General features: G+C 44.0%; 1 protein-coding gene across 8 annotated transcripts in view; it reads left to right on the top strand.

Moving 5' to 3' along the window:
• Window positions 1-14,226, top strand: part of LOC118361127 (DDB1- and CUL4-associated factor 1-like) — a 92,896-nt gene that overhangs the window by 75,460 nt on the left and 3,210 nt on the right. For 6 of the 8 annotated variants that reach the window (XM_052502026.1, XM_052502030.1, XM_052502027.1 and 3 more), the window contains 30 exons: window positions 200-392; window positions 626-753; window positions 1,313-1,459; window positions 1,582-1,680; window positions 1,782-1,876; window positions 2,049-2,124; window positions 2,513-2,613; window positions 2,964-3,022; window positions 3,116-3,264; window positions 3,438-3,523; window positions 3,647-3,673; window positions 3,789-3,884; window positions 4,007-4,067; window positions 4,190-4,283; window positions 4,420-4,568; window positions 4,905-4,991; window positions 5,283-5,387; window positions 5,491-5,632; window positions 5,718-5,884; window positions 5,990-6,076; window positions 10,012-10,191; window positions 10,337-10,420; window positions 10,526-10,642; window positions 10,829-10,950; window positions 11,038-11,176; window positions 11,256-11,337; window positions 13,351-13,460; window positions 13,680-13,764; window positions 13,898-14,020; window positions 14,137-14,219. In XM_052502026.1, the coding sequence (XP_052357986.1) occupies window positions 200-392; window positions 626-753; window positions 1,313-1,459; window positions 1,582-1,680; window positions 1,782-1,876; window positions 2,049-2,124; window positions 2,513-2,613; window positions 2,964-3,022; window positions 3,116-3,264; window positions 3,438-3,523; window positions 3,647-3,673; window positions 3,789-3,884; window positions 4,007-4,067; window positions 4,190-4,283; window positions 4,420-4,568; window positions 4,905-4,991; window positions 5,283-5,387; window positions 5,491-5,632; window positions 5,718-5,884; window positions 5,990-6,076; window positions 10,012-10,191; window positions 10,337-10,420; window positions 10,526-10,642; window positions 10,829-10,950; window positions 11,038-11,176; window positions 11,256-11,337; window positions 13,351-13,460; window positions 13,680-13,764; window positions 13,898-14,020; window positions 14,137-14,219 (3,273 nt within the window). The remainder of the gene's footprint in view (window positions 1-199; window positions 393-625; window positions 754-1,312; window positions 1,460-1,581; window positions 1,681-1,781; window positions 1,877-2,048; window positions 2,125-2,512; window positions 2,614-2,963; window positions 3,023-3,115; window positions 3,265-3,437; window positions 3,524-3,646; window positions 3,674-3,788; window positions 3,885-4,006; window positions 4,068-4,189; window positions 4,284-4,419; window positions 4,569-4,904; window positions 4,992-5,282; window positions 5,388-5,490; window positions 5,633-5,717; window positions 5,885-5,989; window positions 6,077-10,011; window positions 10,192-10,336; window positions 10,421-10,525; window positions 10,643-10,828; window positions 10,951-11,037; window positions 11,177-11,255; window positions 11,338-13,350; window positions 13,461-13,679; window positions 13,765-13,897; window positions 14,021-14,136; window positions 14,220-14,226) is intronic. The other 2 variants (XM_052502028.1, XM_052502029.1) reach the window with 2 other exon arrangements.

Consider the following 14,226-nt stretch of genomic DNA (forward strand, 5'->3'; position numbering starts at 1 on the left):
TTATGCACCCTGTATGGATGTTACTATAACTACCTTACCGATGACATAGTGTCATTTATAGAATGGAGGAATACGAATGATCTAAAGACCTGCTCCTCTCTCTCTGCCCTTCTCTCTTTGTCGCTCTGTCTCTCTCTGTCTGTCGGTTCCTCTATCTCCCTCTCACTCCCTTCTTCTCTCTTCGACTTGACTCTGTCAGGCGGCGTTGTTGAACAGTTTCCCAGACATTTTTGACGAGCTGCTGCAGATGTTCACAGTGCAGGAGGTGGCTGAGTACGTCCGGGGCACGCTGGGGAGCATGCCCAGTACGGTGGACATCGGCCAGTCTATGGACGTGGTCAAACTGCAGTCCATCGCCCGCACCGTCGAGAGCAGGCTCTTCTTCTTCCCTGGTAGGACTACCGGACAACTTAACTTACACTAAATGTGTCTGTGAACACTTTGTTGCTCCCAAAGTGGACATTTAATAGATGGTGTATTTGGGTCAAAATAATCTAAAGGTCAAGGGTTAAGCTGGTTATATATCTTTCTACATTTGATTCTGTCACTTTCTCCCAATCTCACTCGCTCTCCATACTCCCTCCCACTCTCTCCCCCTCTCCTTCCTTCTCTCTCCCCCTCTCAGAGTCTCGTAGTATCTTGCTGCCGGTGGTCCTGCATCACATCCACCTGCACCTACGCCAGCAGAGGGAGCTGCTGATCTGCTCAGGAATTCTCACCAGCATCTTCTCCATCATCAAGACCAGCTCTATGGTATATCACCACTGAATCTACTGTAGCTGTAAGGGTTGGAAGAGTATGCCCTTAACTACAGATCAAGGATCAGATTACACTACCCCCAGGCCTAATCATAATCATTAGGGGGATTAAATTATATCTGACCCTGTATCAGTGGTTAGCGGCTACTTTTCTGTACCATAACTGGTTACTAGTACATCTGCTGTACCTAGTAATCTTAGCTAAACATTTTTTCACATTTCCTGTTTCAAATGGAATTAAATATGAGACGACTGAGTAGTTGGCAAAAAGTTATACACTGCCAAGGCTTGTTAAGGTAAGCATAACACCATGTCATTGTTTAGACATTATTGTCAAGGCATTATTATGTAGGGCACTTCATGTTGAGAGATCTTTTAAATGGTCTGTCAAGCAGCTTATGCAAATACATTAATTATTCATTAAATTCCCTGTCTCTCTCTTCTTCTCTACCCCTGCCACTGCTCATCGCTCCCACCATTTTGTCTCCCCTTCTATCTCTGTCTCCTCCATGACTTCTCTCCTTCTCTCTGTTTCTCTCTCCCTCTCTTCCTAGGAGTCTTCTGTGCAGGAGGAGGTAGAGATGATGGTGGAGAGCCTGTTGGATGTTCTGCTCCAGACTCTGTTGTCCATCATGTCCAAGTCTCAGTCTCTGGAGACGGCTAGGGGGCAGCGCTGTCCCCAGTGCACCGCTGAGATCACGGTCAGCGATTCTCCTCTCCTGCCATGTCTGGCTGGATCTTTATTCACTACATGGAACAGACACTGTATATATTTCGTAATGCATGTAACCTCTCTAATATGGGTGGGATTCTGCCTGTCCAGGGGGAGTATGTGTCCACTCTGCTGTCTCTACTCAGACAGATGTCAGAGATCCACTTCCACCACCTGCTCAACAACTTCCACAGCAAAGAGGAACTCAAGGTGAGTGCTGCTGTGTCAGTCTTAGTCTGACAGAGGAACTTGGGGTTGTGCTATAGTATGTAGATCATGTACCCAACACCAGCTAATTCATTGTCTTCCAGGAGTTCCTGTTGAAGATCTTCTGCGTGTTCCGGAACCTGATGAAGCTCACCATCTTCCCCCGAGACTGGAGTGTCATGCGGCTACTGACCAGTCAGTAAGTCTGACTCAGATGACTTATAACACTGCCTTCATATTGCCTCCTATATGAGATAAGGGAACATATCCAACCATGAGATGACACTCTCCTGACTCTGATCGCATGTGACATTAGTGTAGCTGTTGCATCATCTATTTTTATCATAACGTTTTGCTGTTTCCTTCTGCAGTGTCATTGTGGCGACAACACAGTACCTGTCTCCAGCGTTACACAAGAACTTCTCAGAGGCGGATTTTGACTTCAAGGTGTGCCTCTGTAGAGAAACGAGAAGTGTCATGTTGAACAAGAGCAGAAAGCAAGTAAACAAGAGAGCCTTCAATATCCCGAAGAAGTTGACCCCAAACCTGCTGCTCTTTCCATGTCTTTCTCTGTTTACGAAGGGATGTCTTTATTTCTGTACATGGTTTCCTAACTACAGTATGCTGTTCTTCTCTGATCGATCTCCAGTCCAATGTGGCTGATATTTTTGTTGTTGTCCAACCTGGATTTATGCCTAGAGGGAAACTACGGAAATGCCAAACCTGATGGTCAACTAAGGGGCCAAAAAAAAGGGGTATACAGTAGTTAGAACTTTATTGGAATCAAAATACGATTTGATGTTTGTATGTGTTGTATGTGTGTTCTCTGTACCAGGTGTGGAATTCCTTCTTCAGCCTGACGGTCCTGTACATCAACCAGCCCAGTCTGCAGTTGGAGCCCTTGACCCAGGCCAAGAGGAAGAAAGTCCTGGACAAGTAAGGACCTCTGTTCAATGTCCATCAATTATATCCTGAAACACTCAGGAAATATATAGTTTAAAGACATATTTCCCACATCGGGGCGGCAGCGTAGCGTAGTGGTTAGAGCGTTCCCAGGCCTGTAGAGCGTAACCGGAAGGTTGCGAGTTCAAAACCCCAGAGCTGTCGTTCTGCCCCTGAACAGGCAGTTAACCCACTGTTCCCAGGCCGTCATTGAAAATAAGAATGTGTTCTTAACTGACTTGCCTAGTTAAATAAAGGTAAAATAAAATAAATAAAAATCTACCTATGTGTGGTCACTCAGTAGCTAGTATTCTCCACATTCTCCCCATGTACATTCTCTGCAGGTATGGAGATATGAGGGTGATGATGGCCTATGAGCTCTTCAGCATGTGGCAGAAGCTTGGTAAGATTACACTACATTCATAATCAACTGTCTTGTTGTTCTAGCCTTCAAGGATAATGTTGTGTGTGTTTCTAACATCTCTGTGTGCGCTAGGTGAGAATAAGCCTCACTTTATCCCTGGAATGATGGGTCCGTTCCTGGGAGTGACGCTGGTGCCTCAGTGCGAAGTCCGGAATATCATGATCCCCATCTTCCATGACATGATGGACTGGGAGCAGAGGAAGAACGGCAACTTTAAGCTGGTCAGTACTGTCCCCTGCTGCGTGACACCACTCATCCTTTGTAGACCTTGTATTACTACACGTTATCACCCAATATCAGAACTATGTTATGGATCTATGATTTTACTGCTATACGTGTCTAGGAAAATGTTGTGGTGATTGATTGCTTATACACTAACATGTATGTTGTGTAGGTGGAAGCAGAGTTGATGGACAAGCTGGAGAGTATGGTGGCTGATGGGAAAGGGGACGGCAATCACAGAGAGCTCTTTGGCTTGCTGTAAGCACCAACAACCTCTGTCTTCTATTCATACTCAGTGCCAAATTGTTACTTGAGTTTGCTGCACTACTGTTATTTTCTATGCTTCTGACTTCTCTTGGGTCTTTCTGCTGTGCCATTCAGGACCCAGTTGTTTGGGCCTTACCCCAGGTAAGTTATAGCTCTACCACTATCACGGTCCTTTCAAACATACCAGTGCTTACAGTTCCATGTCCAATGTTACTGTGCACCAGTAACATAGAGCTTGTCTGTCTCTGTCTTTTAGCCTACTGGAAAAAATTGAGCAGGAAACATGGAGAGAGACAGGCATTTCGTTTGTCACCTCCGTCACGAGACTGGTGGAGCGCTTGCTAGACTACAGGTGTTATTACTACTGATCGACTGGATTACAGATTACAAACAACATGTCAATATCCTAACATTGACTATTGATACAGGGATGTACTGTAGAGATGGGACTTTACAAACCTGCTCTGCTTTTAGGGACTGTATGAAAGGAGATGAGATGGAGAACAAGAAAATGGGTGGTTCTTCCAACCTCATGGTGAGGCATTTGATGTGTTTGAACCTTGATAGTACCTCAGTTATGGCCAGATAATAATGCCCGTGTGTGCTACAGTATGTCCATGTAGTGATGTGTTGCTTCCATTTGTCTGTCCTCCACAGAACTTCTACAAGTCAGAGATCAACAAGGAGGACATGTACATCCGCTACATCCACAAGCTGTGTGACCTGCACCTGCATGCAGAGGACTACACGGGTAACTGGTTGGGATGTATATAACATGTTCAACGTGCTCTCACTGCATAGAACCCTGTGACCGTCAGGACTACCATGTGAAGTCAATGATGGTTAATCGTGGTGACCTTTGACCTCTGTGTCCTCCCCACCACCAGAGGCAGCATTTACCTTGCTGCTGTACTGGGAGCTGCTGCACTGGGAGGACCGACCCCTCAGAGAGTTCCTCCACTACCCCACACAGAGCGAGTGGCAACGCAAAGAGGGCCTCAGCCGCAAAGTGCTCCACTACTTTAACAAGGGAAAGGCAAGCCAAGCTAAATCAAGCTAAGTTAAACAACAAGGGGAATGCAAGTCAGGCTATGTCCAGTCACTTTGGGTAGTGTTTCATGTGAGACACTCAAATCAAACGTATTATTTTACATAAGTCCCACATGGGTCTACTTAGAAACATCTCAAGTCAGAATCTCAAGTCGAAACACTTCTCGATGTTCATGATGTCGTTGATGGCTGTTAAATTCTGGAAATCCAACATTTTCCCCTTCAAATCCTCCTGAGAATGATGTTCAATAGACAGGATATTGTAAACATGTATTGAGAGATTCCATATGTGTGAGATCTCGGTCTGTTTATCTCTTTCCAGTGTTGGGAATATGGAATATCACTCTGCCGGGAACTGGCTTTCCAGTATGAAACCTTATATGACTACCAGAGCCTGAGCTGGATACGGGTGAGTCTGTCTGACAACCCAGCACTGTATGCCGTCTCTCGCTCTCTTGCTCTCGTTCTCTCTCTACTTTATCCCCCAGTGACTACTCATCATCACGAAGATGGAAAGTAAGTAGAATGGAATTGAATATAAATTCCTCACAATGTGGAAATGTATTCACATTGCAATAGACTGACGAAATACCAAAAACCTTATGAGCCCTATGATCAAGGGAACCTCATTGATGTGGGTTGCTGATAAAAGCTCAAGATGCTCTCTTAGAGTTGAATCAAGTATTTTTGTATTTGATAGAAAATGGAGGCTGCGTACTATGACAACATCATAGAACAGCAGAGGATTGAACCAGAGTTCTTTAGGATGGGCTTCTATGGCAGGAAGTTTCCTTTTTTCCTCAGGGTGAGATGAACACACACACACGCACACACACACACACTCTTTTATCTAAATGATAATGAATTGGTTTTACGTATCAGTTGGATGACAACCCTTCTCTCTCCAGAATAAGGAGTTTGTTTGCCGGGGATATAACTATGAACGACTGGAGGACTTTCAGCAAAGGATGCTGGGAGAATTCCCACATGCCATTGCCATGCAGCACCCCAACCAACCAGATGACGCCCTCCTACAAAGTGATGTTCAGTGTATCCTAACCATGGTCAATGTGTTGTGTCTGTCAACTCAACTGTCAGTATATTTGGGTGTGTTTTCCTTAACGCCTGGCCTCAGACCTGCAGATCTATGCGGTTACCCCAGTGTCAGACATCACTGACGTGCCTCAGCTGGAGCGCGTACCCGAGAGGATCAAGAGCTTCTACCGCATTAACAATGTCACTCGCTTTCACTATGACAGACCCTTCCACAAGGGACCCAAGGACAGGGAGAATGAGTTCAGGGTATGTGTGTGTGTGGAAGGAATTAGAATAGAATGTAACTAAAATTGTCTGTTGATACAAACTGTGTATAATTACTATACAGAAGTGTTTTGTGTGTGTCTTCAGAGCCTGTGGATCGAGAGAACCACCCTGATTCTGTCTCGTCCTCTCCCGGGCATCTCCCGCTGGGCTGAGGTGGAGAGGAGAGAACTGGTGAGGAGTACTGGCGTCATAAACTGTCATCTCACACTGTGACATCAGACGCCTCAGGGAAATGATGCAAGCGAGTGCATGATTTGTGTCAAATCAAAATCTAAGTTTATTGGTCGCATACACCAGTGGAGGCTGGTGACTTAAAAAAGGAGGATGGGAGACACACGGTATAGGAGCGGACCGTACGGAGTCGACAAAGTGTGTTTCTAAAATCGTCAAAGACTAATTATTTTTAACTAAAGCATTTAATAAAGACATTTTATAGTACAATATTATGGGGAATGGGAATGAGAGGGCTACTTGCAGTGTTGGGAAGGGATCAGAGCAGTGATTGAATGAGGGTCTGAGGCATGAGTTGAGGTGTTCAGAGGCTCGACTTCAGTGCGGAACAGGGGCTGAGATGTTCATAGGCTTCAGTGCAGGACAGGCTCATCATGGATGGATGGTGTTGAAGAGGTCAACTCTTCCACTGAGGACAGGACTTGACTGGGAAGACAAAAAACAATAACACGACACACTACACAGTTAGACAATAGAGCTAAGAATGAGTTAGTCCAAGCAAGGAGTAAAATAATTTACGTGTGTAATGATGTGATAGTTTTTGTGTACAGTAATGAGAGACAATTGACAGGTTTGCTCACAATGCTTGGAGAGGAAACAATGAATGTGTCAGTGGATGAATCAAGCCCTGATCATCCATGTACCTGACGATAACTGACAACTGCGAGCAGACTGTGGTGGGGAATTTTTTTCCCACTTGGGCCTGGAGTTTTTCCTTGTCTGGTAATATATATGTCCCACATAAATCTACTTAGAAACATCTCAAGTCAAAATCAACATATACTTAGTATTACTTTCTTTGCTTTCTCCCTGGCATATTACACCATTTACTTTCTCCCTGGCATATTACACCATTTACTTTCTCCCTGGCATATTACATCATTTACTTTCTCCCTGGCATATTACGTCATTTACTTTCTCCCTGGCATATTACGTCATTTGCTTTCTCCCTGGCATATTACATCATTTGCTTTCTCCCTGGCATATTACATCATTTACTTTCTCCCTGGCATATTACATCATTTACTTTCTCCCTGGCATATTACATCATTTACTTTCTCCCTGGCATATTACGTCATTTGCTTTCTCCCTGGCATATTACGTCATTTGCTTTCTCCCTGGCATATTACGTCATTTGCTTTCTCCCTGGCATATTACGTCATTTGCTTTCTCCCTGGCATATTGCGTCATTTATGCAGCAGCATACAATACATTTTTGGACTCATTTGAACAGGAAGGTTGCGCTGTGGTCTGCCTTACTCAAGAAAGCAAAAAAGAGACCATGTTTGTATGCAGATTTATTAACTCAACCAATTTTGTTTGCAATCCGATATGTAACATGTATTAATGCCGAAATAACATGCAAAAAAGTATTATTAGAATATTTGTTTAAATCAACAGGTGGAGCTCAAAACATTTGGGTCTCTGCCCCACCTGCGAGTAAAGCACTGAGATGCAGTGCCTTACTATTCATGGATGATGCAATGGAAGCAATCAAATCATTCTGAATTGATTTTTGACATCCCTGAGAAGACAGTAGAAACTTCTATATGCTCAGCAAGTAAAGCATCATAACTTGGGCCTACCGAGTGGCAAGCGGTCTAAGGCACTGCTTCTCAGTGCTAGAGGTGTCACTATAGATCTGGGTTCGATCCCGGGCTGTATCACAACCGGCCATGATTGGGAGCCCCATAGGACTGCGCACAATTGGCCCAGCTTCGTCCGGGTTAGGCGAGGGTTTGGCCTGGGGGGCTTTACAAGTAGGCCGTCATTGTAAATCAGAATTTGTTTTTAACTGACTTGACTAGTTAAATAAAGGTTAAATTAAATAAAAAATTACCTCTGCAAGCTCCTTGTAGTTCAGTAAGCTGAACGTTCCTTCCCATCGTGCCCCTAAGTAAAAGCCAACTCTTAAACTGCTTGTGATCCTGTTCTTCTTAACTTCTCATTGTGTCGCATAGTTTGAATACTCAGACGTTTGTCCGTTTACATGATCGATACAGCTTTTTCCAAGAAGCTTGAATCTGATTTGGGCAATGAAACAAAAATCGACTATATTGTTGTTTGCATTATCTAGCCATTCCGGTGCAGAAAACTGCACTCTGGTAGCTTGCTAACATTAGCACTGGCTACTAAAGTTATCATGGAAAATTGAAATAATTGCACTAACTCCACACAAAAATAAAGTTTGAAAACCGAGAACACTACATAAAATCTACCTCCTAGAAACTCATTTGAATTGAATAATATTCTAAAAATGCTCAACTATCACTCTTCACTCTAAATCTCTATCCAAATGTAACCAATTCACCAAGCTTCTCAACACATAGAACCCCCATCATTTTTTATTTAACCTTTATTTAACTAGGCAAGTCAGTTAAGAACAAATTCTTAATTACAGCCTTATTCTAAAATGTATTAAATTGTTTTTAACCCTCATCAATCTATATAAAATACCCCATAATAACAAAGTAAAAAACGTTTTTTTTTTTAATTTTGCAAAATGATTTAAAAAAATAAAATAAAAAACACATTACATTTACTTAAGTATTCAGACGTTTTACTCGGTACTTTGTTGAAGCACCTTTGGCAGCGATTACAGCCTCGAGTCTTCTTGGGTATGTTGCCACAAGCTTGACTCACCTGTATTTGGGTAGTTTCTCCCATTCTTCTCTGCAGATCCTCTCAAACTGTCAGGTTGGATCTGGTGAATGTTGCTCCACAGCTATTTTCAGGTCTCTCCAGAGACGTTTGAAGAGTTTCAAGTCCGGGCTCTGGCTGGGCCACTCAAGGACATTTAGCGACTTGTCCCAAAGCAACTCCTGCGTTGTCTTGGCTGTGTGCTTAGGGTTGTTGTCCTATTGGAAGATTAACCTTCGCCCCAGTCTGAGGTCCTGAGTGCTCTGGAGCAGGTTTTCATCAAGGATCTCTCTCTACTTCGTTCATCTTTCCCTTGATCCTGACTAATCTTGCAGTCCCTGCCGCTGAAAAACATCCCCACAGCATGATGCTGCTACCACCATGCTTCACCTTAGAGATGGTGCCAGGTTTCCTCCAGATGTGATGCTTGGCATTCAGGCCAACCAGAGAATGTTGTTTTTCATTGTCTGAGTCCTTTTTGGAAAACTCCTTGCAGGCTGTCGTGCATTTTACTGAGAAGTCGCTTCCGTCTAGCCACTCTACCATGAAGGCCTGATTTGGTGGAGTGCTGCAGAGATGGTTGTCCTTCTGGAACGTTCTCCCATCTCCACAGAGGAGCTCTGTCAGCGTGACCATCGGGTTCTTGGTCACCTCCCTGACCAAGGCCCTTCTCTCCTGATTGCTCAGTTTGGCCGGGCGGACAGCTCTAGGAAGAGTGTTGGCATTTCCAAACTTCTTCCATTTAAGAATGATGGAGGCCACTGTGTTGGGCACCTTCATTGCTGCAGACATTTTTTGTTACCCTTCCCCAGATCTGTGCCTCGACACAATCCCATCTCGGAGCTCTATAGACAATTCCTCAAGGGTTATCAATGGAAACAGGATGCACCTGAGCTCAATTTCGAGTCTCGTTGCGAAGGGTCTGAATAATTATGTAAATAAGGTATTTCTGTCTTTTATTTTTAATACATTTTCAAATACATTTGTTTTGGCTTCGTCATTATGCGGTATTGTGCGTAGATTGATGAGGAAAATGTTTTATTTTATAAATTTTAGAATAAGGCTGTAACGTAACAATGTGGAAAAAGTGAAGGTGTCTGAATACTTTCCGATGGTACTGTGTGTGTGTGTGTGTGTGTGTGTGTGTGTGTGTGTGTGTGTGTGTGTGTGTGTGTGTGTGTGTGTGTGTGTGTGTGTGTGTGTGTGTGTGTGTGTGTGTGTGTGTGTGTGTGCAGTTGGAGGTGAGCCCTCTGGAGAATGCCATCTACGTGGTGGAGAATAAGACCCAGGAGCTGCGGACCCTGATTAGCCAGTACCAGAACAGACAGCACCATGGCAACATTAACCCCCTCAGCATGCTGCTCAACGGGGTCATAGACGCTGCCGTCAATGGGGGCATTGCCAGATACCAGGAGGTACTAAGGGAAGGGAGGGAGATGGGGGTGGGTTGGTTGGTCGGTCGGTCGGTGGGTTTGAATGGATAATTTGGTAATTTTCTTCCAGGACATATATTGTTATCTGCCATGTAATGCATTCATATCCTATATTCCTCCTCCACAGGCGTTCTTTGAAAAGGACTACATGAACAGCCACACAGAGGACACAGAGAAGATCACTCAGCTCAAAGACTTGATGCAGGAACAGGTCAGACAAAGAAATGAACTTGTCACTGGCCAGTGGCCCACACAGTGTATATGGGTATAGAAGACAGAAACCATATCTTTCCTACGTGTTGTTTCATTGTCACAGGTTCACATCCTTGGAGTGGGGCTGGCCGTCCATGAGAAGTTGGTGCACCCAGAAATGCGTCCCCTGCACAAAAAGCTGATAGATCAGTTCCACATGATGAGGACTGGTTTACATCAGGTGAGTGATTCTACATACTCTTCTGTTTGTGTGTGTGTGTGTGTGTGTGTGTGTGTGTGTGTGTGTGTGTGTGTGTGTGTGTGTGTGTGTGTGTGTGTGTGTGTGTGTGTGTGTGTGTGTGTGTGTGTGTGTATGTGTATGTGTGTGTGTGTGTGTGTGCGCAGTCAGAGTGATTATTCAGAGCAGTGTTATTATGTGGCCCAGCAGGGGTTGCCAGCAGCCTGCACTGGAGTCAACAATCCCAGAGGCATCCTGACCGCTCACAGCCACATGAGCCCAGAAAGTGTCCGTCTGATTCACAGACACAGGTCAGTCACATATTGTATAAGATTTAACTTGCAAAAAAGAGATGCTACAGTAATCTGTGAGATTAGAATATGATTCTCTCTCTGCAGCCCTATGAACCTGCAGGGTTCTATCCGTCAGTCCTCCTCCTCCCTCTCTTCTCACACCTCCAGCGAGGCGGGAGGAAACCTGGTCATCCTGACAGACAGCCTATTGGGAGAGCATCCTGAGGACACGGCTCACATGGAGGTGGGTGGAATGAATACACACACATGCAGGTTTTGTATGTTTTGAAGATATGTGAATGAACAGATGTATTATTTTACAGCCAAGCCCCTCCTCCTCCAGTCTGAGCTCCATTCGGTCCACCTCCTCCCAGGTTATTAACTCTGCCCCATCTAGTGCCAGAGGTGAGTGTCACCTGCACCAGGCAGTAAATACTTCCAACTCATCATTACCATGTTCTTGGCCAGTTGTACATTTAACATTCTCAACAATGTACAGTACCAGTCAAAAGTTTCTTTATTTTTTTGACTATTTTCTACATTGTAGAATAAAAGTAAATACATTACAGCTATGAAATAGCAAACATGGAATCATGTAGTAAACAAAAAAGTGTTAAACAAATCTAAATATATTTTTGAGTTTAGGTTCTTCAAAGTTGCCACCCTTTGAAAAAGCCAGTTGAAAAACAAATGATAGTCCCACTAAGCGCAAACCTGATTGGATGGTATATCACTGCAGAATACCATTGTAGCCATACTGGTTAAGTGTGCCTTGAATTCTAAATAAATCACAGTGCCACCAGCAAAGCACCATCACACCACCTCCTCCATGCTTCATGGTGGGAACCACACATGCAGAGATCATCAGTTCACCTACTTTGCTTCTCATAAAGACAAAAATCTAAAATGTGTACTCAAACCAAAGGACAGATTTCAACTAGTCTGATATCCATTGCTCATATTTCTTGGCCCAAGTCTCTTATTCTTATTGGTATCCTTTAGTAGTGGTTTCTTTGCAGCAATTCGAACATGAAGGTATGATTCACGCAGTCTCCTCTGAACAGTTGATGATGAGATGTGTCTGTTACTTGAACTCTGTGAAGCATTTATTTGGGCTGCAATCTGAGCTGCAGTTATCTTTAATGAACTTATCCTCTGTAGCAGAGGTAACTCTGTGTCTTCCTTTCCTGTGGTGGTTCTCATGAGAGCCAGTTTCATCATAGAGCTTGATGGTTTTTGCGATTGCACTTGACTGTCATTTCTCTTTGCTTATTTGAGCCGTTTTTACCATAATATGGACTTGATCTTTTCCCAAATAGGGCTATCTTCTGTATACCACCCCTACCTTGTCACAACACAACTGATTGGCTCAAACACATTAAGAAGGATATGTTAATTGAACTGCATTCCAGGTGACTACCTTATGAAGCTGGTTGAGAGAATGCCAAGAGTGTGCAAAGCTGTCATCAAGGCAAAGGGTGGCTATAACATATATTTTGTTTTGTTTAACACGTTTTTGGTAAATACCATGTGTGTTATTTCATAGTTTTGATATCTTCACTAAAAAATAAAGAAAACCCTGCAATGAGGTGTGTCCAATCTTTTGACTGGTCCTGTATATTTTACCTGACATGTTGTGCTGAGAAACAACAGTATTAGCAAGCTTAGATACTGTAGAACATCAGATCAAATATCTATGATAATGGTTTTCATGCTTTGCTTTAATTATTTCTGGCAAACAGGGATCCCTAACAGATCTGTAAGCATCCATTTTAAACTTGTGTTCATGGTTGTGATATGAGCCTATTTTACTGTTAGTCAGTGTACTTCCAATGTATCAATGGGGGAAAAGTCTGTCCTCTCCTCGACTCCTCCGTGAGCTGGGAACCGATAAATGGTCACCATATGTAGGAGAGTCAATTTGTTAATTGGCGAACCGAGGAGTTTGCTCCTCTCCTCGAAAGCCTCCTTTGGCCTTGGATACGCAAATGTATCCTATTCGAAAGAGATGTGAAATCTGCCAAACCCCCTTTTGAATCATCTGTTGTTTTATCAGAGGAGAAAAGCATTCGCACGTTAACAAAATGCTACTTATATTTTTATCTACTATAAAATGTCTGGCACAACTAGCAACATTTATTTTTACCACTTTACACATGTTTCGCGATTCCTCATCTGTAAACGTAATTTGCCTGATGACGGGTTAGTGGAGAAGGAGAATCTCATTTCATACAAGAGCATTTGTTTCCAGGCTTCCTCTCCTTTCCTCCTCACATCAATTATCTTTGACCTTTTTTGAAAAGGAAGGAAGGAGAGGATGAAGAAGAGAACCTGAAGAATTTAGCAAATCCAATTGAGATTCTCCCAATGGGTCTCTGATGTCTGTCTGACCTGTCCTCTCCCCCCTTCCTCCCCCAGGCTCTCCGTCCCTGCCGGATAAAGCCAAACACAACCGGGAGGTGATGCTGCTGCCGCCTCACCAGAGAGTCAACAACACCATGTACTACACCATGACTGAGAACGGACAGGTGCTGACATTACAGACCAAACTATGTTAAAATAGCACTGAAGTGAACTGATAACATTGCTGCGTTAGTTAATTAAGGAGAAGACGACAGCTAGTTCACTGAGCGTGAGAACGATAGGCTGGCCAAAGCAGAAATAGACTGGTACTGAGCCCCCAGAACACACTGTTTGTTCTTGTCCTTTTCAGTTATCTTTAGATTCTGGTGTCTCTCTGTTTGCAGAGCAACCATCAGCAACGTGCCTTACTCCAGCAAGTGAACCCCTCTAAGCCGTGTGTTGACCCTCCCATGAACTTGCCAGAGAAAGGTGAGTATACTGTATGCTTGTTTCAAAATTGGTAAATGCTGGTGTTCTCTAGTGTTCATGAGAAATGACCTAAGTAGGACAGAACTTAGTCCTAGCTCTGTAGTGAGCCTGTGGTTTGCTGGTGTTCCCCCAGTGTTCCCTAGTGGCCCGAGCAGCTGGAGTCTAGATGGCGAGGGCAGGGAGACAGTGCCCTACATCCAGGGACCTACAGGGGGCATCATCATGCCCCCTGTCCCACCCAGGTCCTTCCCACCAGGTACCACCAATTTATATACACCTTATCTATGGGTAAGAGTCCCTTGGCTGTCATGTCCACTAGACAGGAGGTTTTGGAAGTTTATTCTGATATGACTGTTTTCACCTCCGCTTTAGGTCATTTCCTGATGCACTTTGATGCGTTCCACCACCAGAACAGTGACCCACCCCCGGCACTGCCTGTTCGCTCTCTCAGAAAGGTAACAG

The sequence above is a fragment of the Oncorhynchus keta genome, unplaced genomic scaffold, assembly GCF_023373465.1.
Source record: "Oncorhynchus keta strain PuntledgeMale-10-30-2019 unplaced genomic scaffold, Oket_V2 Un_contig_14950_pilon_pilon, whole genome shotgun sequence".
In the NCBI taxonomy this organism is placed as follows: domain Eukaryota; kingdom Metazoa; phylum Chordata; class Actinopteri; order Salmoniformes; family Salmonidae; genus Oncorhynchus; species Oncorhynchus keta.